The 25,766-nt window shown below is 40.6% G+C and overlaps 3 protein-coding genes across 5 annotated transcripts in view; all 3 read left to right on the forward strand.

Annotated features, from left to right (window-relative positions):
* LOC111338336 (uncharacterized) overlaps positions 1-15,922 on the forward strand; it is a 27,877-nt gene extending 11,955 nt beyond the window's left edge. For both annotated transcript variants that reach the window (XM_022944807.2, XM_022944808.2), the window contains exons 14-29: positions 178-542; positions 950-1,142; positions 1,331-1,366; positions 6,958-7,133; positions 7,548-7,929; positions 8,435-8,485; positions 8,748-9,103; positions 9,459-9,651; positions 10,205-10,240; positions 11,306-11,401; positions 11,608-11,685; positions 11,988-12,163; positions 12,849-13,230; positions 13,707-13,733; positions 14,210-14,707; positions 14,913-15,922. In XM_022944807.2, coding sequence (XP_022800542.2) covers positions 178-542; positions 950-1,142; positions 1,331-1,366; positions 6,958-7,133; positions 7,548-7,929; positions 8,435-8,485; positions 8,748-9,103; positions 9,459-9,651; positions 10,205-10,240; positions 11,306-11,401; positions 11,608-11,685; positions 11,988-12,163; positions 12,849-13,230; positions 13,707-13,733; positions 14,210-14,707; positions 14,913-15,565 — 3,698 coding nt within the window. In that variant the 3' untranslated portion in view covers positions 15,566-15,922. The remainder of the gene's footprint in view (positions 1-177; positions 543-949; positions 1,143-1,330; positions 1,367-6,957; positions 7,134-7,547; positions 7,930-8,434; positions 8,486-8,747; positions 9,104-9,458; positions 9,652-10,204; positions 10,241-11,305; positions 11,402-11,607; positions 11,686-11,987; positions 12,164-12,848; positions 13,231-13,706; positions 13,734-14,209; positions 14,708-14,912) is intronic.
* On the forward strand, positions 1,408-6,923 carry LOC148718259 (uncharacterized). Its single transcript, XM_088744098.1, has 3 exons — positions 1,408-2,826; positions 3,117-3,683; positions 4,170-6,923. The coding sequence occupies exons 1-3, from the start codon at positions 2,052-2,054 to the stop codon at positions 4,820-4,822; spliced, it is 1,995 nt and encodes a 664-aa protein (XP_088600224.1). The 5' UTR covers positions 1,408-2,051; the 3' UTR covers positions 4,823-6,923.
* A 2,688-nt stretch (positions 15,923-18,610) lies between the features above and the next one.
* LOC111338338 (organic cation transporter protein) lies at positions 18,611-25,765 on the forward strand. 2 transcript variants are annotated; one of them, XM_022944813.2, is made up of 9 exons: positions 18,611-19,217; positions 19,974-20,120; positions 20,208-20,488; positions 21,221-21,460; positions 21,769-21,903; positions 22,205-22,284; positions 22,899-23,007; positions 24,571-24,643; positions 25,013-25,765. In XM_022944813.2, exons 1-9 carry the CDS (start codon positions 18,906-18,908, stop codon positions 25,244-25,246), a joined length of 1,611 nt encoding a protein of 536 aa, XP_022800548.2. In that variant the 5' UTR covers positions 18,611-18,905; the 3' UTR covers positions 25,247-25,765. The 2 variants fall into 2 exon arrangements, with proteins under 2 accessions (XP_022800548.2, XP_022800547.2); XM_022944812.2 differs by having other exon boundaries at positions 18,612-19,217; positions 22,205-22,290.
* Position 25,766: the final 1 nt, after the last annotated feature.

The following is a 25,766-nucleotide window of genomic DNA, read 5'->3' on the forward strand; positions in this document are numbered from 1 at the left end:
TAAACATGTAGATGACCACCTCAGACTATTGGTCTGCTCAATACTGCCGCATGTCGAGCAGATCTGCAGTTAATGGCAAAAGCCGAGGCCTCAGGCAGATTTTCTCTCACTAGTAAATCCCCACATTTACTCAAAATAGCCTATAAGCCTTTTGAATTTTCTGTTTTCTTCCACAAGAGTGCCAGGCTAAAGTAGACATAGCGTTCCTGTTGGACGGCTCTGGAAGTATTGATTTCCAACAACCTGGAAATTTTAAAAAGTGCCTGGGATTCCTCAAAAACTTCGTTCAATCCTTCAACATTGCCAAAGATGGGACACATGTAGGAGTGGTACTTTTTTCGAAAACAGCTGAGGTCATGTTCAATTTCGAGAAATATCTTGATTCAAAGTCAATGGTGGAGGCAATCGACAAGATTCCATATCCGGCCAAAAGTACTTACACTGGAATAGGCCTCGATCTGGTGCGCACGGGACTGTTTGAAAACAGTGCCAGGCAAGGAGTCAGGGACATCCTTATTGTTATGACTGATGGAGCATCTCAGGTCAAAATTTTTTATAATAACAATTTCTTTAAAATAATTATGTTTCTGAACTCGCAGCACCCCCAAAAAAGCACAAGTTAGCGTCTTGAAAACAATGCCTCCTAGTTTGATGTAAGTCAGTTGGTAAGGCGCTTCCCAATAACCCATCCTGTCATTGAAGCTGTTTGAGTTGTCCTCGTGTAAAATTCCTTCTTGAGAAAGAAATATTTTATACATTTTTCACAATATTGAGAATAATCTGACCCCTTCACAAAAGTCAAGCCTTACTGTCAGAATCTGTACTTCTTAGTCCTATTCTTTTCCCATCTCTTTTTTTTCTCTCTTTGTTTTCTTCGTTCTCTTTGTTTTCGTGTTCACTGATTTGAACCATGGCACAGATTAATAATTTTGTCAAATTTTACCAACAGGACTCTATCGAGGATCCCTCAAAGAAGCTCCGTGACATGGGAGTGACGATCTTTTGTTTTGGAGTTGGTACACAATACAAGAAGGACCAGTTGGATGAAATGGCAACCGACCCAGACTCTAAACATGTTTTAACAGGCGGTTTTGATGATCTTGATCAGATACTCCCGAAAATTAAAAAGATGGCGTGTGATGGTTAGTCCAATAGTCATACAGTAGTTGTAATGACGACTTCCACGTCGATTCCAGGATTTCTACTCACAGCACCTTTCAGTAACATGCGAACTCAATGATCGGATTTCAAGACAGGGCTTTTAGATACTCACTGCGCACACTCACTGTAAGACATGTTGTGTTAAGTTCATTAATGTGTTCTCCCATAGGGGCAGGAGGATCCTTATCACAAATTCCTTCGAAAGGTAAATTTTCTATTTTGTTTTTTAGTTAGAAATTTCATATGAAGTACCTTACAGGTGCCAGACATTTAATGCACAGTTACTGTATTTCCATTACTTTGTTTTAAACAGTTTCATATTGCTTGCAATACGGTTTTGAAATTTTTTTTATGATGTCGTGCTAGCGTGTATGCTACACATAAAGCAGGTAGTATTACAATTAGATATTATTGCATGAAACATATTTTTGATTTAACATATTATGTTTTACATGACATTTTGAAGGATTTTATGAACGATAATTTTTCAGCAACCTCACGTTTTACGACACTGAAAAAAAAAACTGTACCGTTCACGCTTTACCATTTACTGTCTGGAGATTCACTTTTAATTTTAGGTTTAGCTCCATAAGACTGATGATAATTAAATCTGCATTTGTACAACTTGACCTTGTTGTAAACATCTTACATTGTTATCCCAATACGGCGATTTCTAATCACAGTACAGTACTTACAGTGCCAAGTGTAAAATATAGATTAAGCTTAACTCTTAACCCTATTCGTAATCATAACACCGCGATTGGTTTTGTGTCGAAAACCGGTCGACTCATCGAGCTGTATTTCATCCATCAACGATGACCTCATTACTGTTTATACCGAGACTAACAGACGTTGTTAGACGAACTAATCGAGAAAGAAAGTGATTCTTTATGGAAACAGTAGGTGCGGGCAGTACTGGATCGAGTGCAGTGAACGGCGGATCGAGCTTGGTAGGTTCCAGTGTAATCCAAGGTGGAGGAAGCAGTTCTGTTGGAGGTAGTGTTGGTTCCTCGAGCTCGGCAAGCAGCAGTTCTAATTCAAGAGGGGGCTCTTTAATATCAATCAAAGGTGGAAGCAGTGGTTCGAACTCCAGTGGTAGCACCTCGATCTCTGCAGGAAGCAATTCTATTTCCGGTGGAGGCTCCTCGATGTCAATCAAGGGTGGAAGCAGCGGTTCTACTTCAGGTGGGAGCTCCTCGAACTCTGGGGGAAGCAATGCTATATCTGGTGGTAGCTCCTCGATGTCGATCAAAGGTGGAAGCAGCGGTTCTAGTTCAGGCGGTAGCTCCTCGAGCTCTGGAGGAAGCAAATCTATATCTGGTGGAAGTTCCTCGATATCAATTAAAGGAGGAAGCAGTGGTTCGAGTTCAAGTGGCAGCTCCTCGAGCTCTGGAGGAAGCAATTCTATTTCCGGTGGAAGCTCCTCGATATCAATTAAAGGCGGAAGCAGCAGTTCTAGTTCGGGTGGAAGTTCTTCAAGAGTAATTACAATTAAAGGTGGAAGCTCCAGCTCGAGGAGCCAAGTTTTCTTAAGTGGAAAGAAGCCGGTAAAGATCGGGAAACTTGTTCTTACGCCGAAACAAGGCGACCCGGTCGACATCACAGATGTGTGGGGTACGGAAGATGATCTTGTTAAGAATGACGTCATTTCCGGCAGCATTCTTGGTAAGCTTTTATCAAATTAATTATCATTTAAGAATAATGAAGAGATCAACCAATCAAGAGAGGTATGAGCTGGTAAGGTGACCAATTCACCTATGTACTCTTAAGACGATAGAGTTTCATTTCAAGTCCGTAGCTTATGACAATGAATTCAGCACTTCATTATTCCCGAACTCACTTGATTTACGGACATTCTTAACCTCTTTTCCTCTGATGCCAGATAAGGTAACTCAACAGTTTAGGTAAAAGCGTTTCGTTGATTTAACCCACTTGTCAACATTTTATGTCAACAGGTTCTGGGGTATGCAGGGACAAAGTTGACCTGGCTTTTCTCATCGACGCATCCGGAAATGAAAACGAGAAAGGACAAAGACACTTCAAAACAGCTTTGACCATCGCCAAAGCCATTTCCAGCATGTTTGTTATCAACCCTCTGCAGACCCACATTGGTTTTGTCGTGTTCTCTACAAACTCTCAAGTTGTTCTAAATTTTAAGACACATCTCGATCTAGAGAGCGTGGAAAATGCCATAGATAGTGTAAAGTATACAGGTGCAAGCACCAACATTGGCGCTGGACTCAAACTTGTGAAGAGCCAACTGTTCGATCTCTCTTCAAGACCAAACGTGGCGCACATTTTGATCGTATTAACATCAGGAAGATCAACTGAAGATGTACTTGCGCCTTCAAAGGCGCTCAGAGACTCTGGAGTTAATGTTTTATGCATTGGAATAGGAAATAGGTATGATAAAAAAGAACTTGAAGACATAGCCACAGACCCGGATGCTGGTCACGTGCTACCTGGTGATGTCACAAAGCTTGGCAAGACGATTAAAGAAATAAGGGGGGAAATATGCAGAGGTAATCAACTAAGCTAATTCAGTCTCAATTGTAAAAAAGAAAAAAAAGATGATCAACCCTCCTGGGTTGTAAAGATGGATAAAACCCGTGCTCGTGAAAGGTCTGAAGTACACTCATAGGTGACAATGGGAGTGATCATCGCAGTTATGACCACCACTTAGGCAGTAGTGTAACTCAAGACTGAAAGAAATTCAGGCTCGTACGGAAGTTGAACCCATGACTTGTGCGAAACTGATGCAGTGCTCTACCAACTGTTTCATAATTGTAGTTGGCAATATTTGGGTGTTGGGGTGTAAGTTAGCGGGGTTTTTGCAACAAGTTGGGAACAATCATTCCATTACAATGTTTCAGCCAGTTTCCACTGATATTTCTATTGATAATTTCTCACCGCATGTGACACATGGTAATAAACAGTTGACTGTGGCCCACAAGAAAAAATTACCGTAAACAATTTGATTGTTTTATTATCTTTTTTGTTTCTGTTAGCTAACGTCCGACCAGTAGCGCTGTTCCCATTAAACGAACGGTACGAGGCAAGAGATGTGATTGGTGGAAACCTCGCTGGCGTAAAAAGTTACGTCACAACTGCTCTAGGGCCTTATAAGAAGGAAGGTGGCTCTCTGTCATTTCTTGGAACACCAGACAGCTTTATTGAGTTTCCAAACAATGGTAAACTAGATACAAAGGATTCTTTATCAATACTGGCCTGGATATATCCTGAAAAGGCTGGACCAATCTTCAACTTTAGGAGGGACGGGTGGGGAACAAATCTGTGGTTAGCACAACCGAGAAAGCTATTTGCGCACTTTGTGCAAAGAGAAAATCATAGATCAATTCAACCATTAAAAAGCACTAAGATTGCACCAAATCGATGGAATTTCGTTGGCGCAACATATGATCAAACAACGGGAGATGCAGGCCTGTGGATTAATGGAAAGTTTGAAGATTTTAAGCACATAGGCCATATTAGACTGGCTACCAACTATCCGATCCGAATGGGAGCTCGAGTCGGAGATAAAAGGAATTATCGAGGGCGCATTGCTTGTGTCCAAATTTATGATGTAGCTCTTACTTCAGAACAGATAAATAATGCCAAGAACAATTGTAAACGATACAAAAGGGGACAACAGACACACTAGTTACATTCTAGTGTGATGTGATCATTACTTCAGACATGTTTAAACAATAACAAAGAAATCAGATATCAATACTGGACCTTACTTACTAGCTTAATCTCTTGCTATCAATTGTACTTAAAAGCAGGAATCCTCTCGACTGAAAGTTATTTCTTGTCATCGAGTCGGTTATAATTAAAAGTAATTATGCATAAGTCGCTGATGATTTACAATTGGTAAATAAGGTAAATTAGTCCAAAGAGAGACCGATTCATGTGAAACGCTGAAAAGTCAGCCTTTGTGCCTGGCAGTTGTAAAATGAACTAAGAAAAAGGTTAAAAGAAGTGCGTGAGTAGTGAAATAAGTCAATTTTCTTACGGCGGTCCGTTGCGATCGAAGAACAATCGACACTCGTTCAGGCACGCTCAAATACTTAAGCTCCGCACACATTTACTCTCTGTGCTCCATGCACCGTTTGCTGCGTTGACTTTCTCGAAAGAACAAATGGTTTAAATTGCTTTCAAACCCACCGTAACGAAATAGCGTTGAATGAAACGAAGTCACGAAGCACATGTCGTTGAAAAAGGGTTGTGGAAGTTTATTGCGTTTAAATACATAAAATATGAGATTTTATGGTTTGCCTGACGATTTCAATCGTTTGTGATAAAACGTTGCGACGTTTTAGGTGATAGTTTCAGGTCGACTGATTGCGCGTCACCTCATAGGCCATAACTTTTCGTTGTGACTGGTTGGTTTTCGATGGTTGTGATTGGTGCGTTATGATCTTTGGTGTTTTGCTGAGTTGCTCGGGCGGTTCGCTCTAATACGGCTCTCCTGTTGTATGGTGTTTTATCGTGCTCTTTCACGTTTCTGGAATTTTCATTCCAACTGTCCGTGCTGATGTAGTTAAGTCTTCTGCGAATCCTCTTCTACTCGGCGTGTATTTCAGTGAGGATCAGGATCAATAAATTTGTTATCATTCCAGAGCCAGTGGTTCCTAGAGTCAGGAGAATGCAATAAAACGAACAATCAAAAATCGGCTGATCCGCTAATTGCCTGGAACGTTGCTAACCTTGACCCAAAGGGGTCATTTACAACAAGACCAGAACTCGATACAGGTCACCGAGGATCCACGCGCCGATCTACCCTCAAGACCTATTGCGTCATACCTACATTAACACCTTCGCATGTGACTTCACCACCCACCAAGCCAACAGCTAGTGTTCCTTAACAGGTAACACGGATTCGATGGTTAAATTGGAAGGTAACCAATTGATACTCTTCCTATTCACCCTCAGTATAAAGATAATGCTCGACAACGAGATCATACTGTGCTAAGACGTGGATTCCATGCTCATCAACTTTCCTACTTCACGAGCCAACTTAACAAGCTACGCCACAGAAACGATTTAATCCTAGCGGACCATACGCTGCTGAAACCTGCTCAGATCGCTAAACTCATTAATTTCATATTACTTACGATCGACGTACTTCCGGTATAACGGAACAATTTGCGAACGAAGAGCAATAAAGAGAAAAGTCTCTCCTTTCCAAGAACAGGCATATAACCTATCTCACGGCGCAGTAGCGAGAGCGTCATACCTCCAAAAATTGTTGCGTAACCCGACTTCCTTGTCATTTGAAGAGGCCTATCATCTTAAAAGTCCAAAGTTTAACGTAGCACTCTACTCAAAAGGAATTTACTTGGAATTATTTAAAAGTCACGGTTTCCATTACTATTCGCTTTTTTGTAAACGAAAAGAGAAAAGAGAGCAACAAATTGCAGTCTAATGTGCAACCAGTACAGTTTTTCAAGCTCTGCAAACAGACTGTCCATTTCATTTGAATAAATTCATTCGGATGCGAGGAGTTCCTCTAAGCTCTTCCCAACTGAAAGCGGAGATATCCGACAAAGATCACCATCTCTTTCCATCAGCTACTCTAGAACACAACGGCATCGGATTTCAAAAAAGATGTGCATCTTGAATCATCTGACACATGCCTGTAGTTTACAACTTACAAAAGATCAGAAATTTACCAAACCGCCGTCTAAATTTGTGAAACTCAGCATGCAATGCCTCTCACCTACATAGTAAGCTGTGAAACGCTGTAATCCAACAGATTACAGAAAATCATACAGATTTTCCTCTTTTGGTTAGGGGTTCAGACAAAGCTAAACCTTGGATTCATCATCGAATGTTCTTCAAGCATAGAAAGGAACGGACAAGGAACGTTTGCAAAGGTCTTGAAATTTGTCAAAGATCTTGCCGGAAGCTTTGATATCTCCAAAGAAGGAACTCACATCGGCGTCACTGCTTATAGCGATGAAGCAAAGGTTGGATCCCTCATCAATGTCTTATATTAATTTAATTGACACGTTTATTGTCTCGAATTTATTTTGATATGAAGTTTATTTGTATTAAGTCGTGTACCCAATTAGATTAAAAGAGGTCAGAAAAAGTCACCGCAACTAAAACGGAGTAAAGTCTTCTGAAACAATGCGAGCCAATGCATAAATCTTGGACAACATGTAAAATTTTATGTTGAACTTACATGACACTCCAGATCAAGTCAAACTTTTCGAATGTTTGTGTCACTTTATGATCAGCTCTACTTTTGAAAGGCTCTCACGTAAATTTTTGTCCAATAACTAATCTACGTTGCCTTAACAGTGTATAGATTTAGCCAAGCCTGAAGTCACTGGTTGCTAAAAGAGGTTGTCACTTTTTCCTCATCTGAATCTTTGTAGATTGTGTTGGGACTCGACCAGTATTACTCCCAATCAGAAGTGATCGCAGCAATCGATAGAATCCAGTATCTAGGTGGAGGAACAATGACTGGAAAAGCCCTCCTGTTAGCTAAAGACGCTCTCTTCGCTGCAAGTGCAAGGTCTGGTGTTCCCAACATTGCTTGTGTCTTAACTGCCAGCAGGTCAACAGATGACGTTGGTTCTTCTGCCCAGATGCTTAAGGGCTCAGGAGTCACTTGTATTAGTATAGGAATGGGTACAGATTACGACCTTGGACAACTTCAGGCGATAGCTACCGACCCAGATTCACAGTTCATGTTTAAAGCAGGCTTCAATGCGCTGGGGTCTTTAGTAAGTCCCGTCGTGGCCAGTTGTCGTAAGGGTAAGCCTTCGACGTGTTTCGGTGACTCAGTCGTTATTGGTAACCTCAGTAAGTTTTTTCGTGCTAAGTTTAGGGCCCTGACTTGGCATTAGAAACACCTCTTCCCCTCTCTCTAGTGTAAGATTATAGTTAACATTATGACTGAAAAGCCCTGTTGAAGGGAGTCTCAATAAAGTAAGTAAGTAGGTATGTAGATATCCATATACTGATTGCATATATTCGATTGCGTCTGGAGTTTGTTTGTTGTTCATTAGGCTGATCAGAAATTTACTTGGATCACAACTTTACGCGCTAAAAACATTGGTTTCATCCCTTAACCGCTAGTGGAATAATTTAGGGACCATGTAAGATTAAATATAGTACAGTCAACATGAATGTCGATTCCATATCGCGATAGATAGACGGGAGTACTAACTCTTCTATTGTGGAAATGTAACTTCAATTAATGATAGGTGGCGAATTTTGAGGAGATGTCACATGGACTCCTAAATTATTGTTCTTACAGCATCATCAGGCGCTGTGACGGGTCCTCTACAACCTCCAGCTTCAGGAACAAGTAAGTGCGTCATTTACCAATGATCACAAGGGAAAAACGTTAAACTGTAACCTCGAGAATCGAAATCAATTTCAAACGTAGCAGATTTGTGACATGAGACATTACGCATAGTGGTTACCCTACGTAACGGTTAAAACGTCAAATTTGGAGAAGGAATTCGAGGTAAACTGCGTCAATCGTTTAGTAAATATAATTTGATATTATTCTGTACAATTTCAAGCCACATCGTAACCTAATTTCGCATGTTTTTTTTTTTGCTAAGAGTGCCAAGCCAAAGTCGATATAGCTTTCCTGTTGGACGGCTCTGGAAGTATTGGGAAGGAAAATTTCAAGAAGTGCCTGAGATTCCTCAGAAACTTCGTTCAATCCTTCAACATCGCAAAAGATGGTACGCATGTAGGAGTGGTACTTTTTTCGAAAACAGCAGAAGTCGTGTTCAGTTTCGAGAAATATCTTGATTCAAAGTCAATGGTGGAGGCAATCGACAAGATTACATATCCGGCCAAAAGCACTTACACTGGAATAGGCCTCGATCTGGTGCGCACTGGACTGTTTGAAAACAGTGCCAGGCAAGGAGTCCGAGATGTCCTTATTGTTATGACTGATGGAGCATCCCAGGTCAGAATTTTTATAATAACAATTTCTTTGAAATAATTATGCATCTGAACTCGCATCACCCCCACAAAACACAAGTTAACGTCTTCGAAACAAGGCATCCCTATTTGATATATGTCAGTTGGTGAGGTACTTTCCAATAACCCATCCTGTCCTCGAAGCTGTTTGAGTTGTCCTCGTGTGACATTCCTTCCTGATAAAGAAGAATTTTATACACTTGTCACAATATTGAGAACTCAAGCCTTACTCTCAGAATCTGTTCTCCCTAATTCTTTTCGTTCCCTCGTTCTTTTTGTACTCGTGTTCACTGGTTTAAACCATGAAATACACTAATAATTCTGTCAAATTTTACCAACAGGACTATATCGAGGATCCCTCAAAGAAGCTCCGTGACATGGGAGTGACAATCTTTTGTTTTGGAATTGGTACACAATACAAGAAGGACCAACTGGACGCGATGGCAACCGACCCAGATGCTACACATGTTATAACAGGCGATTTTGATGATCTAGATCAGATTCTCCCGAAAATAAAAAAGATGGCATGTGATGGTAAGTGAGAAACTCGTGTCCTAAAAGTTCCAGGATTTACGTTTCCTTAGTTCACCCTGTGTATTCATGTAGTTTTTTCAATTTAGTCGTCTAATAAAAGTTTTCGCGATGATGTTACTCTTAACAAAAAGTATCCGATGTTAAAAGATTGATTTAAGAAACTTTTGAAACAGTCCCTTAGCGTGTAATAGCTATCCTATTTCCTGGATAAATTACCTCCCACTTGTGTTTAAGGGCGAGGTGTGTAGGGGGGTTGGGGCTTGGTGCTGCCTTACATCGTCTTCAGATTAATTTTTTAAGTGCATTCAGACATATGTAAAGCGCAATGAAGTAATGGATCTCATTTTTAAAGCAGGTTTTCATAAACATTAGAAACAGTTCTTTACACCTAAAAAAGGTTTTTGGATACACGCGTTACTCTTACATATTTTCATGCTTTTAATCTGAAATGTTAAAAAGTATGTCTTTATATTCTAATCACCTCTGAAGTAAGAACCAGAGCTAAACTTCGCAATATGTACATAACAGATAATATAAATGTGTTGTCTTGTAGGGGCTGGAGGATCGTTAGCACAAACTCCATCGATAGGTACGGTCCAAGTGTGATCACAGAGAATGCCCTGTACAAGTTTTTAAAGAAGGATTTGTTTAAATATCACTCGTTTTCCCGCTCTTTTGTGTTTTTTCCACTGGGAACCGGAGGCCTGGGTACTTTTTTCTCAGGAGCGGCCATCTTGGTGTTGTTATATTTTGAGCTTGAAAAGAGATAATTTTATTTTATGATTTATTCCTGCTTATTCGACTGTTTTGCTATGGAGAACACAATTTATTTTAGTTAACTCGTACAACTCAGTCTTATTACTCCCTTTTATTAGAGTTAAGGTCGATTACAACTGTCCCAGATATCAAGCGTTATCAAAAAAAATTGGTATCGTATGCAACTTCAATTCATGACTTCGATACTGCATTTTCACCGTATTCTATATCCCTTTATATCGGAAAGAGTATAGCAATTAGATATGGTTACATGAAGTACATTTTTCATAAGGTTTTGCATGACAAATACTTCTGTGTTTGTAAGTTCAAACTGACGCCAAAAGCAAAATTTGAGTATACATGTAAGATTTGCTATTATGTCTTTTCTTTAGCTGGCAAAAGAGTCAGTAATCCTTTGTCTAACAGGCACCGCTTACTCCACGATTGCAAATACTCAAACTTGCGCAGACAGTTTGTAGCGTTCTTTTTGAAGGTGAAAGTGAAAGTGATTGGTATTTATCATGGTTGAGGTGTAGGTGTAACTGGCGGATCAAGTGCAGCAGGATCCGGTCTGTTTACAGTCGGACAAAGCAGCTCGTCTGGGGGTGGTAGCTCGTCAAAAGTTATGAAGCAGTTGTAATTTAGCAGGAAATCCTGCCCCCGCCCAAACAAAAACGCAGTATTTAAAGATGGAATTGGCGGTTTTATTTCAAGTTACATGGAAATGATCACACTTAAAAATGCTAGCTGCCCTAGATTGATTCAATCCCTTTTTATCAGCGGAAACCTTTTCTACATTAATGATTAATACAAAATTGTTAGTATTCAAAATATGACAGACAGTGTTCAACATATTAATCATAAATGAATGTAATTATCCTTTTATGAACGTCGAAAGGCGGCAGGATCATTGGTGGATCGAGCACGGGAGGAGCCGGTGTAATTACAGGTGGAGGAAGCAGCTCTACTGGAGGGGGCAGCTCTACTGGAGGAAGTACGTGGTCCCTAAAATATTGATAAAAGTCATGCTCTTGATGACGGTTGCTGTATCTGGGAACCGGCTAATTCAGTATGCCTCACTTTTACTATAGTCAAGTATGGCACAGTTATAGATATCCAAACTAACACCGACTAAGGTGTTTCATGTTGTGATCATACGCTAAGAAGGATTCTCTGTTTCAACCTTTCTGGACACGGAAGGTGTAGGTGTGACTGGAGGGTCCAGCACGGGAGGAGCAGGTGTGATTACAGGAGGAGGAAGCAGCTCGTCTGGAGGAGGTAAGCCGTCGCAAGGTATTCAGACTGTTGTAAGTGATGACAGTTTCTCAGGAACTAGACAGTTGTATTTAGTAGGTAACCCTTCAAGAATTGTATTCAGGGCTTCAATTAAAAATAAACTGGTGGTCCCTGAGAAATTTTCGAAATTGAACTCGGAGGAGGCAGGCTGATGCAGATGCTTTCTTAGCTCATGTTAGATGAGTTGAGAAAAATCGCCCACTGAGAACAATGGTAACTAATAAGCCTCCGGCTCTTTACACCCAAGCAAGCACCATGATCCTACTTAATTTCTCTTTTTGTAGAATGTAAAGCAAAGGCCGACCTTGGTTTCATTATCGATGGATCAGGAAGCATAGAAAGTAACGGACAAGGAACTTTTACAAAGATCTTGAGTTTTGTCCAAGATCTTACCAGACGTTTCGCTGTCTCTAGTGAAGGAACTCATATTGGTCTCGTTGTTTTTGACGATGACGCAAAGGTAGAATTGTCATAAGTTTCTTTTGAATCGCTGCAAAATCTTTTTCAATTTTTGCATCAAATCAGATTTGCATACAGCCATTTACAGAAATATAGAAAACTATTTTACCAGTTCATGCTTTCCTTAAGCAATTAGAGCGGTTGGAAAACACTTTACAATCATTTACAAGACACTCTGACTCCAGAGCCAAAACCATGGAAGTCTCAGACTTCACATACTGTGTGCATGTTAAAAACGAACCTTTTGAAAAGTCTGTGTCATTGGCTGGTAAGAGATACGAGGAAGGAAACTTTTTACCGTTTGAGCATGGAATTGTATTTGTGCAAGTGCTGGATCAAATGTGGTACGATATTGCCATGGCGGATCCAGGGGGAGGGTCTGGAGGTTTCGGACCCCCCCTATCAGACCTGATGCTTACAACTTTGAGACAGGATCGCATATCACTTTTTAACTGGCTGATTTTTTTTAATGAATCCAAGTAAACGGTAAGCGGCCAAGGAATTATAACGTGCAACGGCGACTGGTGGGAGGGGATGTGGGGGTGTGTGGGGGAGAACTAATTTGCCTCAAAAGAGTCCAACAGTCCTTTCTGAACCAAAGTTTGGACCCCTCCAATCAAAAATTCCTGGATCCGCCTCTGTATTGTACAATGCTAACTCTGCTTAACCTGAACCTTTGGTGGCAGGTTGTGTCGGGGTTCGACCAGCATTACACCCAATCAGAGGTGATTGCAGTAATCGGTGGAATTCAGTATCCAGGAGGTGGAACGAAGATTGGTAAAGCTCTCTTAAAAGCTAAGGAAGCTCTCTTTGATGCCAGTGCACGGTCCGGTGTACCCAACATTGCTTGTGTTTTAGCTGGCAGTAAGTCAACTGATGGAATTTCTGCTCCTGCTCAGAAGCTCAGAGATTCAGGAGTCACTGTCATCAGCATAGGAATGGGTACGAAGTACTGTAGTAAACAGCTAGGGGAGATAGCTACCGACCCAAATTCGCAGCACATGTTTAAAACGGAGTTCGACGCGCTGTGGTCCCTGGTGGGTTCTGTCGCAGACACTTGTTGTAAAGGTAAGTCTTTCGTTTAGTTTGATCATCATTCTTTGTAACTGTTTAAAGTAAATGATTTCATATATACAGCTTCAGTTTAAAGTCAATCTCTGTATACACGTCTTCTCGTGTCACTGTTAGGACTTCAACGGAGCGTTAAAACAGTGTTTCTTTGGCGCATTATTTGTCGACATCAATCTAGCCCCAGCCTACAAAGTTTCTCAGATGTTCAAGCTGGTTTCAGGCTTTCATTATCAAAGCTGAGGTTTTTAAATTATTAGGCCATTGACCTAAAAACGCAGCCGTGCTCGAAGCCAAGGCTGCCACTTCTTTATAGGAATCGGACATGACTTACGAAAAGATTTACTAAAGTATTTGTTTTCTTCGCGACTTGCATTTTAGACTTTTTCCAATTAACAAGCGATTCTCCCGACACCCGTATAATTTCACTTTGCATTACAATAACAGAAATAATGATTGTCGATTTTATCCCTCAGCCGCGGGCGGATCATTTCAGGCCTCACGTAAGTGAAAGTAGAACAAAGTCCCGATTTATTAGTAAACATTGATAGTCAAAATTAAGCTGGCTTTGGAAGTTGAGATACAACATCTCTCAATAACAGATAGGTGGGTGACAAGGCAAGAACTTTGACCCCTATAGATCAAAAGGACATCATCAATAAGGCTACTTGTTGTAAATTTCCATGAATCATCTTGATATTTATAATATGACGTTTAAACAATGTAATTTCTGGTGCATTCTTTTAAGATTCTAGCGAAACAAACTTTTTGTTGTAATAATGAAAAAAAAAAAGATTTTAAAATATGACCCAAGAAAGATCCTTCGCTAGCCTAACCGTTTCATTGTACTTCAAGTATGTCGTTGTTGCTGAATGTAGGAAGGAATTCAGTCAGAAACTTTCAACCAATTACGTTAACCATTCCAATGGAACACAGTCCCGACATTTGTTTTCTTTTCTTTAAACCCTCATGGGAACAGTAGGCGGAGGAAGCAGTTCTTTCGGAGGGGGTAGCTACTCACAAGGTGTAAACGGTGGATCAACCACAGGAGGCTCCAGTGTGATTACAGGTGGAGGAAGTAGCTCTACTGGAGGGGGAAGCTCCTCACAAGGTGTAAGTGGCGGATTAACCACAAGAGGTTCCAGTGTGATTACAGGTGGGGGAAGTAGCACTACTGGAGGAAGTTCCTCAATGTCAGTGACCGGTGGAAGTATTGGTTCTACTGTAGGTGGGGGCTCCTCGATATCAATTAAAGGTGGAGGTAGCACTTCTAGTTCAGGAGCTAGTTCTTCGAGAATAATGACCATTAAAGGTGGAAGCTCACGCTCGGGGAGCCAAGTTGTCGCAAGTGGAAAGAGGCTGGTAAAAATTGGAAAAGTTGTTCTGACGCCGAAACAAGGAGACCCTGTCGACGTCACAGACGTATGGGGTACGGAAGATAATCTTGTTAAAGATGTTATTTCCGGTAGCACTTCAGGTAAGCTTTCAAATCAAAGAGAGTATTTTGAAGGCTCTGACCCTGGCAGTGTCCGTGATGTCTTTTTGACGACCTACCTGGTTGAAAAATTTGGTAACTGAGCGGTGATATGATTGAAAACATTCCGGCAAATGGAGTTTTTCATTCTAGATGCTTTAATATGTAACACTTGAATTATACTCTTTATCTATCTCGTTTACTTTAGCTAAAGTGCGACCAGTAGCGCTGTTCCCATTAAACGAGAGGTACGAAGCAAGAGATGTAATTGGTGGAAACCTTGCTGGCGTAAAAAGTTACGTCACAACTGCTCAAGGGCCTTATAAGAAGGAAGGTGGCTCTCTGTCATTTCTTGGAACACCAGACAGCTTTATTGAGTTTCCAAACAATGGTAAACTAGATACAAAGGATTCTTTATCAATACTGGCCTGGATATATCCTGAAAAGGCTGGACCAATCTTCAACTTTAAGAGGGACGGGTGGGGAACAAATCTGTGGTTAGCACAACCGAGAAAGCTATTTGCGCACTTTGTTCACAGAGGTAATCGTGAATTAATTCCACCATTACAAAGCACTAAGGTTGCACCAAATCGATGGAATTTTATCGGTGCAACATATGACCACAGAACTGGAGATGCCGGCCTGTGGATTAATGGAAAGTTTGAAGATTTCAAACACATAGGCCGTATTAGACTGGCTACCAACTATCCGATTAGAATGGGAGCTCGAGTCGGAGATAAAAGAAATTATCGCGGTCGCATCGCCTGTTTACAAATTTATGACAAAAGTCTTACTTCAAAGCAGATTGATAATGCAAAGAATAGCTGCAAATTTTATATCAGGCAACAGAAAAGAAATTAATATATCGTATGACCCTTATTGCCCAACACGCGGCCGGTTTTACTGGAAAACATGAGACACAAATCCCAGTAGGAGGGCCGCACTCGATGGCGTTAATAGGTTCGGAAAAGCCGTGTAGTCCCACGAGAGGCAAGGTAAAAGAAGACAGAGCGGTGCACATGTGATAAAATGCTGTTTGGTTCAGTTCACGCTTATTCCGTACATCACGATTGAGAGCCCAATACTTTCCTGCCCGGCCCTTCCCCTCACTTTTAAGCACACAGACATTGTAACATAGTTAATTCATGTAATGACCACGTTTATATTACTTTTCCTTGTACCAGTCTTAAAGAAATAAAATGTAAAGGTTTGCTAATACCTACTTCTACTTATCTCAGTCAAATGTTTTGACGAAGTCGATTCAGTTTGAAAAGTCGGTCTCCTCTGAATATCTTCAAAGTAATCAAGCAATGAGCTGACTCCTGGTTTACATTAGGGCTCGTAGGAACAGCTTCCCCTACCCAGTGTTAAAGCGACACTTTACTGACGTCAAGTTTCGTGAGTGCACCCATTAATTCAATAGTTAATAATTAATAATAATTAATAATAATTAATTCAATAGTTCTTATTCGCTTCGAATCTTATGGGACAGGAGACCTAGAATAAGTCATAGCTAAGAGCCTAAGAACAGACAGGACACCTCACCCACCATAAACGACGACCACTGTGATTAATATGAGGTAGTAGAATTTAAAGTTTGATCATTTGTCAATACTGTCGAATCTTGGCTAACAGCCGTCTTCAAGAAACTATCATTTATCAGTTCAAGGAATCATTTGTTAAATTAAAGGACAATACATTGGAGGAGGGAAGCTCAAAGTGTTAACCCTTTTGATCCATGGACTAGCATCTAATTTCTCCTAAAATATCTCCACCAAGTCACGAGAATAAAGGAAATAACAAATTCTCCTTGTCAACAGCTTAGAAAATGTATAGAGAACAGAATGGAGAATATGCATACTGATGACATGACAGGGCGTACAAGAGTCAATTGATACAACTGACGTTGCACAAGGACAGATTCCACGTGACTAACACTCCTAATCACTTAAGCTGGTTTTGGCTAAGAGACAAATTTAAGACAACAACCTCGAGGTGCAGACGGCGTAGTCAGGGTTACAATTAGTGCCTGTGCAACCACTGTATAGAGAGCTCTTTATAAGCTGATTCGGTCACTTTGCAGATACACGTGAAAGACGTTTTAGGCTATTTTAGGGGATCACTTTTTTCTTGAAGATGACGAGTCAGAAAGATTTCGCATTTAAGTAAATCCTGATTTTCTTTCCGAAAAAGGCCAGAATAATTCCATGGCTATTATATATCTACAAGCCCCATGTCCCATTATTTTCGATGAAGCCGAGAAAATTATAGAACTTTTTATTTTATCAATTTCCAGGCCGATTTCCCAAACTTTAAGAAAACTTTTCCTTTGCTTATTCTTGGTGTATTGGGTGTGGCCGCTGGTGTAACGTCATTTTGGTTACCAGAAACCATGACGAGTCAAATGCCACAAACCATTGAACAAGGAGGCCTGGGAAGAAGACTACAAGATCTACTGTTGCAAAAAGCTACAGATCCCAGCTCCGCATTCGCAAGAAATGGATAAGGAAGAAATTGCAGAAGGGGAAGAAAATACTGTTTAGTGAAGACACAAACAAAGACATTCCTCTCACCACCTATTTCTACTTTTAAACGTTTTCTTTTTGAGGAGTAGTGAAAGCATTCCTTAGGTAGACTTATCTATTTCTACAAGTTAAGAGTTCAATGTCTGTATATCATTTTTATTTAAATTCAACTGACAAATAAGTTTAATTATCAATACAGTGTTTTTACATTTATATAAAATGAACTCTACAAACCATTTGTTTTTAACGCCATTTCTCAACTCTCGTGCAATGAATGTCCCTTTTTTAAATTATTTCCACTTGCTGAAAGCAGGGAAACGTGTTGATATTTGTGACTTTATTTGTAACATGCTCTTAAAGCATATTCTAACATATGTAAGTGCCCCTATAGCACGAGTTTCTGTTCATTGTTTGATTTGGATAATAATCTTTAAAGTCACGCTAGGTGCCTGGCTCGTCACACGCTCCTAAGTGTAATTCAATATATTTGATAAAAGGCCCTTTGATCAGTTTTTGGTAAGCACTCGTGCTCGTAAGGAAAGAAATTAGTAAAGAAAAGGAAGGAAAGGCTCAATCATCGATATCAACTCTTGCCAGATCCGGCAATAATGTAAGTTTGATTTACCCGAAGCATTTCTTAATCTATTTGCGCGTCCCTAATTTCTTAAATCAATTTTTAGTTTCACGGTATAATACAATAATAAAGAAGGAGGCGTTCCCAAAGAAGTTTGGTGCGGTACGTTGTATTTATCAGTGGATTTTGTGCGGTCCAGCTAGAGGTGGACAAGCGCCTCCATAACATAAATCACGTAAAGTGTGCGCTCTGATTGGTCAATTTAGTTGTCTACTATTTGCCCATGGGTGTACGCTGCTGACGTGAACAAATGTTTCCAAGTATGTATAAAACAAATGGTAAACAGCACAGCATACGCTATTGAGTTATGAATGCACTTAATAGGTTTGCTTTGCACCCAAGAAGCTGGAGTCGCTCACAGCTATTGCCTCGAGCGACTCTTACGCTTCTTTCGTACTTAGCAACCTCCCGCGTGCATCCATAACTCAAGAGTGTACGCTGTCAGGAGCCCAGAACTTGGAGCGTTCAACTCCCATACTGACCCTTTGTCCCGGCATTTTCCCAGAACGGTTTATTTTTTAGACTATCTTTTCTCGGGAAATAGGCTGCCCGAGCATAGTCACGAGTCAAGCTACAAGTCAGCTACGCGCTAATCGTGATTGGTCGAAGGGCTTCCGTGGGGAATCCCATTTCGCGGTAAATTCAAACTTAAATAGACTTGTCTGTGAAAACACCGTGACATAAACAAAGACCAGTTGAACGTTAACGCTCCAAGTATTGGGCTTCTGACGCTGTGGTGTTTACCATTTGTTGAATGTATTGGACCGTCAAAAGTGTTGTTGAGAAAGGATGTCGAAATAAACCCATTATAATTGGACGTGAGACCACAATCTTTCTCCGGAGCAGCCGTAGTCTCCTTCAATGAGCTTTCTCTTTCTTGCGTTGTGTGACACAGAGAAGGAGACCAGTAAAGCCGTTGTTTTGACCGACAGCTTGTTGCGTGACCTGGGTGCTGTTTACATTTAGCAAGTCACGTTACAAGCCCATGATTTGAATACATTCCTTTAGATCCCAAGGTGCAGATACCATTTCGTTGAAGAAGATGGAAATGGATGAAGTAGACAATCCCGAGGATTCAACAGAGCACCGATCTACAAAGGAAAACAAAACCCACGAGTTCGACGACCTTCTCAAAATAACTGGTGGTTTCGGTCGTTACCAAATGGTCCTTTATGCTTTCATGTGCCTGGTTTCTATTCCAACTGGCGCTCAGCTCTTAGTTCAGGTGTTTTACGGTGCTTCGCCACCCTTCATCTGCGTTTCAATGGCGGTAAATGACACATGTGCTTCTGGTTGCTGCTCAAGTTGCCATGAATACGAATTCTGCGGTCCTTTTACCAGCGCTGTCTCTCAAGTAAGAAATTACCGAGTTTGAGAATGATGTATTGAAACCTAACGAATATATGACTCTGCAAAGTCGCAAAACTTCACCAATATTTGTTGTTGGGGACACAAACTCAAACCTCATTATATCGACACTATTCACGAAATTTCGGTACATATCGCAGCCATTTTCGGTTCTGTCCTCGTGTACCGGTTCACAAGAGCCAATACAAAAGACCAAACAATACACAATAGCTAACAATAACTCCGAAACAAAGAAAGAACAATGGTAATTCCCTTGTGAACCGGTACACCAGGACAGAACCCCATTTTCCGTCAGTTATGAACAAGTCGATCCCAAACTTGGTAATAGTAACGATTTCGTGGCTTTCTAAAGCAGTGTCGATGGATTGCCCTAGACTAACCCATGTTAATGGTTGAAAACATCGTGATCTTATCGCTCCGTCATTCTGAGCTTGTTTTATTTCGTCATATGCGAGGTAATTTACATAATTAAACGTTTCCTAAGTTTTTCAAGAGAGCGAAAAGTATTAGCATATGCCAGTCGACTGTTCATATTGAACCCAAAATCTCTTGCTGCAGAACTTTTTGTATGCTTGCAGTCTTTGGAACAGACTAATTAGATGCAGGCAAAGTGCCATTGGCACTGGAAGGTAGTAAACCCAAAATATTTGTAATGCACTTCAGAAACTTGTGGTAAGAAAATATAAGGTGTCAGTTTTCTTTTTTTTTTTTTCGCATAAAACCCTTGGTTGTTTTATTTCAGTGGAATTTAATCTGTGACCGCCGACACCTGAAGGCGATGACTCAAGCTGTCTTTATGGCTGGTCTGTTCGTTGGTGCAATCACATTTGGTAGCATCTCGGATAACTTTGGAAGGAAGTTCTCATTCTTTTTGAGCGTTGGAGTCCTGGTAAGTAGCAAGTAGTCGTTTGATGGTACGAAAATATCTATGTCGATTGCAACTAACTTTTATTTTCCTTTGTTCCATTATCCGTAGGCTACCTTCGCTGTGGCGTCAGCAGTCGCCGACTGTCTGTCGTTGTTCTCTCTATTTCGCTTCTTTGCCGGGACTGGGACCGTTGGTTGTTTATTGGTGCGGTTCGTGTACTGTGTCGAAATGGTCGTCACCGCTCATCGCTCCTACATAGGCATGGTCAACTTTCTCTTTCTCAGTGTTGGTGGATGTTTTCTCGCCTTACTTGCTTATTTGATACCAAACTGGCGATACGTCATGCTAGCAGTGTCGTTACCAAGTTTCCTCCCCCTCGTTGCTTGGTGGTAAGTGGTTTTCAAGGTCGATGATTGATTTTTTTGATAGCTAGCTAACGAAACTTAATCCAATCCAACAAGAAAGGAAGACGCGTGTGCGGTCCTCAAACTTGACCTTGTGTCTCTTTTTTTAACAACCTGCTCCCAAGCATGAGTTCAGTATAGAATGTGATGACCTTACTCATTGTCCGGGGGTGGAGGATTTGTTTTTTTTTTTGTTTTGTTTTGTTTTTTTTTGGGGGGGAGGGAAGTCACATGGTTTTCAAGGATAACGGAGGGGGTGTCAGTCGTCACCAACAGAGTATAAAGGGGGGACTATAGAATATTGACTGCCAATTGACTTTCAACAAGGGAGGGTGTCATAAGAAAATTACAGAGCCTTATGCGGGGGTCAGCCTGGGTAAATCTCTCCCCCCCCCCCCCATATCCAGGCGATAAACGATGAGTGGTCCCTAAGTTAAGTGGTTTTCCGAACAAGGTCGATCATTTTTTTATGATCCAGTCCAATGAGAGAGGAAGGCCACACGTGCAGTCTTCGAACTTGACCTTGTTTCTTAACCTTTCCACAAAGGGCACGAGCTCTTTTCTCGTCAGTCTGCTTCAGTATTAAGAGAAATCAGGGAAGCCTGATTACAAAAAGGATTTCAGTGGAATCAGCTCGGTCGAATAGGGAAATGACAATATTCATAGGTGTGCGTCTCCAGTCCTTTAAACATGATGTTTCTTTTGGTTGTTTTTGAGGTGGATACCTCGCTCTCCCCGGTGGCTGATTGCCAATAACCACCTTGACGAGGCTCACGAAGTGTTGATGAAATACGCTAAGTACAACCACGTCATTGTAGATTCTAAACAGTTAAAACACGTGATTCAAGAAGTCAGAAAGAACGATGCAAGAAAGTTTGAAGACGAGAAATACGGAATTCTTGACACAGTGAAAACTCCCAAGTTACGGAAACGAACTTTAATTATGTTCTTCAACTGGTGAGAATAAAAATAAAGGAATAAAACAGTGAAGGGACATGAAAGTAAAATCAGTCTTTCTTCTAAGAGCTTGCAATCGCATGGCACTTTTGAGAAAGTTAAAATATTTTTTAGACAATGTTTGTTGAAAAAACTACAACATGTGACTTTATTTCTTCAAACAACAATCGTTGTTTCTTCCAAGTTGATATTCCCATATTAATATGATTGGGATATGGGCGAATACCCCGCTCCTCGCGTTTTTACAATGCCAACAAAGGTTACTCCTTTCCATGTCTTTACTCATAAATGGGACTTTTGTCTTGTAGGTGTGTAAACGCCCTGGTTTTCTACGGCATCAACTACAACATTAGGAATCTGGCTGGAAATATGTACCTGAACTTTTTTCTTCTCCTTGTGGTAGACTTTCCATCCACTGCACTATGCTGTTATTGCTTACAAAGGTATACGAAACCACCTAGGACCAACTTTGCCCTTTCTGAACATATGGGAAAATACAGTTTTTCCCTCATAAGCTCTGTGGTTATTACAATAGAACGACTACTAATAATAACTGGGAACTTTCTTTACTCGAATAATTTTCTCTCTTCCCATTCTGAATGTTTGACCGGAGTCATAATAGTTATTGTTGTAAATTGATATAAATGATAAACGCGAACATCAGTTCCTGACTCTAAGATCAGGCGACCTTCTGAAGCGATCATTGATCATGAACTGTCTTTTGATACATTTCTTCTGACCCAGGTTTGGTCGACGTTTGACGTACTCTTCGTACATGACGCTTGCTGGGGTGACCTGCCTGTTGGCTCTGGCATTACCAAGCGGTAAAGGTTCGTTATGATACTTAAATTTCTCGAGCAGGGATCCACAGGTTGTTACGACAACAGTAATTGCTTTTGGCGTACATCACGCAAGCGATTACTCACACGGAAAATCGATTTGGAGATGCGCTGGCCTGATGGTTTGTGCTCTCAAACGACTCCGGAAATCGGTAGAAATGTTGGAAGGGGGGTGGAGGTAGTCCATCTTAGTCCCCTGTTTTCTTTAGAATAGTCTGATTTTGTAGATGTTTGTCTTACCATTCTGAAATAACAAACGACTGAAATGCAATTTTCAAGCCTACTGTCGGCACTTCAGGATAAAGGATCAGATTAATTTGAGGAAAGCACTTTGCGTCCATGTTATCTCTTATCAAATTTTACACCAGGTAATCATGATACTATTTGGGGCGATATGCTAAAATAGTGTTACTGTGGGCTCCGGCCATGTGATGTAAATACTGAAGGTATTACATGCAGTGTGAGGGCTGTGGCAGTTGTTTGCGAGTGTATGTTAACGTGTTGCATGTAGTCATCTTATTTCCAGTTTCTCTGTGAAGGATCACTGTAAACATTTAACTTCAAAGTAGTGAGGATGTCGTATTATTCTTATTTGCCAGAATACCAAGTTGCCGTCATCGTCCTTGTGATGTTCGCAAAATTTTTCGTCGTTTCCACGTTCAATTCTGTGTATCTATACACAGCGGAGCTGTATCCGACAGTGATAAGGTATGACATTTGATTTGACAATAGTTCCATTGTCGAGCGCAGGTTGAATGCGAGACCATGTGTAAGGTGACAGAGTTAAGCAGAGGCAACAATATGTGAAATGAGATAGAAACAGTGTACAAGGTATGAACACATTGGTAAGGTCATTTGTGTGGTATGCTTTTTCAGATAATTTCAATTTGGCATAACTGGCATATTAATGATAACAATGATGATAATTCTAACGATGATGATTATAATAATGAAAACAATCACAATAATGATATCCACAGAGACAAAGATGATGATGGTGACGATGATAAATATAAATGAATAAAGGCTGATAGTTTCGAAAGAAACTGTTTGGGGCTGCGTCGGTGGGAGTAACGAAATAATTTGGATATATCAACAAAGTTGAAATGGTAAATTGGCCACCGTAACGATTACAAAAGCTGACGTTTCGAGCGTTAGCCCTTCGTCGGAGCGAATAGAAGAATTGTGGGTTGTGTGTGCTTTTAAAGGCAGAAGATGGAGCTACGTTATTGGTGGGAACATGGCAACAGGAAAAACAAGTTAAGAATAAATTAGTTGAATGAAAAGCGTTCGTTGATTCCTGTGGGATTTAGACTGCCGGTTTGAAAGATGAGCTTTTGTTCAAGATTTTTACGGCTTTCCGTGCCACTTAAGTGTAAGGAAAGACCCCAGATTGCCATATGTTGCTTAGAATGATTAGGTAAATTAAAATGTCTAGCGACTGGTTTCGATGTGTCCTTGTCATTCCTTTCCACGTCACGAAGGTGTTCTCGGAATCGGTCACCTAGTCTTCTGCCTGTTTCGCCGATGTATATCTTTTTGCAATGAGTGCAAGTTATGCAATAGATTACATCGGCGGAGGTGCACGTGAAGTGATCGATGATCTCAATGGATCGTTTAGGTCCCAATATTTTATCAGTGTTGTGAATGAAAGGACACGTTTTGCATCGTGCACGAGTGCATTAAAAAGTGCCTGATTGGTCATTAGTTTGAAAAGAACTTCTGACCAAAAAATTGCCTATGTTTTTGTCGCGTTTGAATGAAATGAGCGGAGGCTGCGAAAAGATAGTGCTTGTCTCTGGATCGTTTTGAAGTAATTTAAAGTTTTTAAGAATGATGGATTTAACTGAGTGGTTGTGAGGGTGAAACGTGAGAGTGAATGGAATGCGGTCGGAATCTTCCTTATGCGACGTTTGTAGTGCTGAATGTCGATCAATAAGTTGGGCGCGGTGGTAACCCGCTTGAACGACAGAAACAGGGTAACCACGTTTATCGAAAAAATGGCACATTGACTCTGATTTGTGGTGGAAATCAGAGTCATCACTACATAAACGACGAAGTCTTAGAAACTGAGAAAAAGGAATGGAATTGTTAACCGTGAGATGGATGCGAAGACGAATATAACAAGTAATTATGCGAGTCTGTAGGTTTGTAATATACACTAGTGCACAAACCGTTACCTTCAATTGAAACTCTGATGTCTGAAAAGGATAAATAATTTTCAGAAATTTCCCAGGTATGATAATGTTATTTATTGCTTTTCTTGTACAGAAACAATGGCGTTGGACTGTGTTCGATGATTGCCAGGATTGGTGGAATAATTGCTCCATATATCGTTTTGCTGGTAATGTTTCTTATTTTATTGTTAAACTTCAAGGAATTCGTTCTTTGCAGAGGTAGCTTTCACCAATTTTAGTGCGTGCATGTCAATTGTTGAAAATCTATCTTTAGTATATAACATACAGTGAATAGTGCTTTAGGCGCGCGCTGATTGGTTAGCTAAGAGCGGTTAATATTCACCTCCCAACAGTCAAAGAGACCAAACGGCGCGCCGAGTGTTGTTAAAATCTCCGTCCATTTTTAGGTATATTGCCAAAAATAAACTTGTGTGGTATAGTATAAAATTAAACAAATATTCATCACACCGATGGTGGATAACTGTGAAGTGTAACTAAAATGTCTATAAATCAAGTTTTTCCTCTTTGATTTTAAGGCTGACCTTCCCAATCTGAGAAAAACTTTCCCCTTGTTGATATTTGGAGCCTTGTCTGTGGCTGCTGGTTTAATGGCATTCTGGTTACCAGAAACTGTAACAAGTGAAATGCCACAGACCGTGGAACAAGCGGAGGCATGGAAAGAGGATTACAAGATTTACTGCTGTCGAAGGCCGAGAATCCAGGCTCCTCACGGGCAAGTGGTGAAAGATGAAGATACAGCATTGGCGTAGTTCATTGTGTAAATGGAGAAAGCTAAACAACATTATGTACCATGTTACCAACACAAACTGTTGGCAGTTAGTGGTCTCACACAGCCACAACTCATGCCTTGCATTTGTTATTCCAGTAATTTGTCACTTTTAATCCTCCTCGTGTTCAAAGAGACAACAATTTAGTATTTTCTTACGTTTAAGATTTGATGTAAATGTCGCCTAATTACGAGAGACCTTCGATAAAAATTAAGTTGACGCTTTAACAAGACTGTCTTGTCGAACTACATTAATGACGCGATGTGACTTTCTCCTGACGACTCCCTGAAATTGTCTTAAGCGTAAATGTAATCAACTTGAATAAAAACATGTACTTAGAAGTGTTGGAGCGGAAAATTATCAGTAATAACATGGTACCGGTCGATATCACCAGTCCAGACAGGATTTATTTTACATGCACCAGTGAACATTTTTTGCCTCGACACTGGGATGGTGTGATTTCCATTTTCAACTCTTCCGAAATAAAACATTTTTACTTGAT

This window comes from Stylophora pistillata, chromosome 13 (genome assembly GCF_964205215.1).
Source record: "Stylophora pistillata chromosome 13, jaStyPist1.2, whole genome shotgun sequence".
Taxonomy (NCBI): domain Eukaryota; kingdom Metazoa; phylum Cnidaria; class Anthozoa; order Scleractinia; family Pocilloporidae; genus Stylophora; species Stylophora pistillata.

Bases quoted from the DNA above. Each gene is read 5' to 3' on its own strand.
- LOC148718259 (XM_088744098.1), top strand. From the start codon at position 2,052: ATGGAAACAGTAGGTGCGGGCAGTACTGGATCGAGTGCAGTGAACGGC. The intron at 2,827-3,116 runs GTAAGCTTTTAT...TTATGTCAACAG, and splicing joins CATTTCCGGCAGCATTCTTG to GTTCTGGGGTATGCAGGGAC. The intron at 3,684-4,169 runs GTAATCAACTAA...TGTTTCTGTTAG, and splicing joins AAGGGGGGAAATATGCAGAG to CTAACGTCCGACCAGTAGCG.
- LOC111338338 (XM_022944812.2), top strand. From the start codon at position 18,906: ATGGAAATGGATGAAGTAGACAATCCCGAGGATTCAACAGAGCACCGA. The intron at 20,121-20,207 runs GTAAGTAGCAAG...CATTATCCGTAG, and splicing joins TTTTGAGCGTTGGAGTCCTG to GCTACCTTCGCTGTGGCGTC. The intron at 23,008-24,570 runs GTATGACATTTG...TTTCTTGTACAG, and splicing joins CTGTATCCGACAGTGATAAG to AAACAATGGCGTTGGACTGT.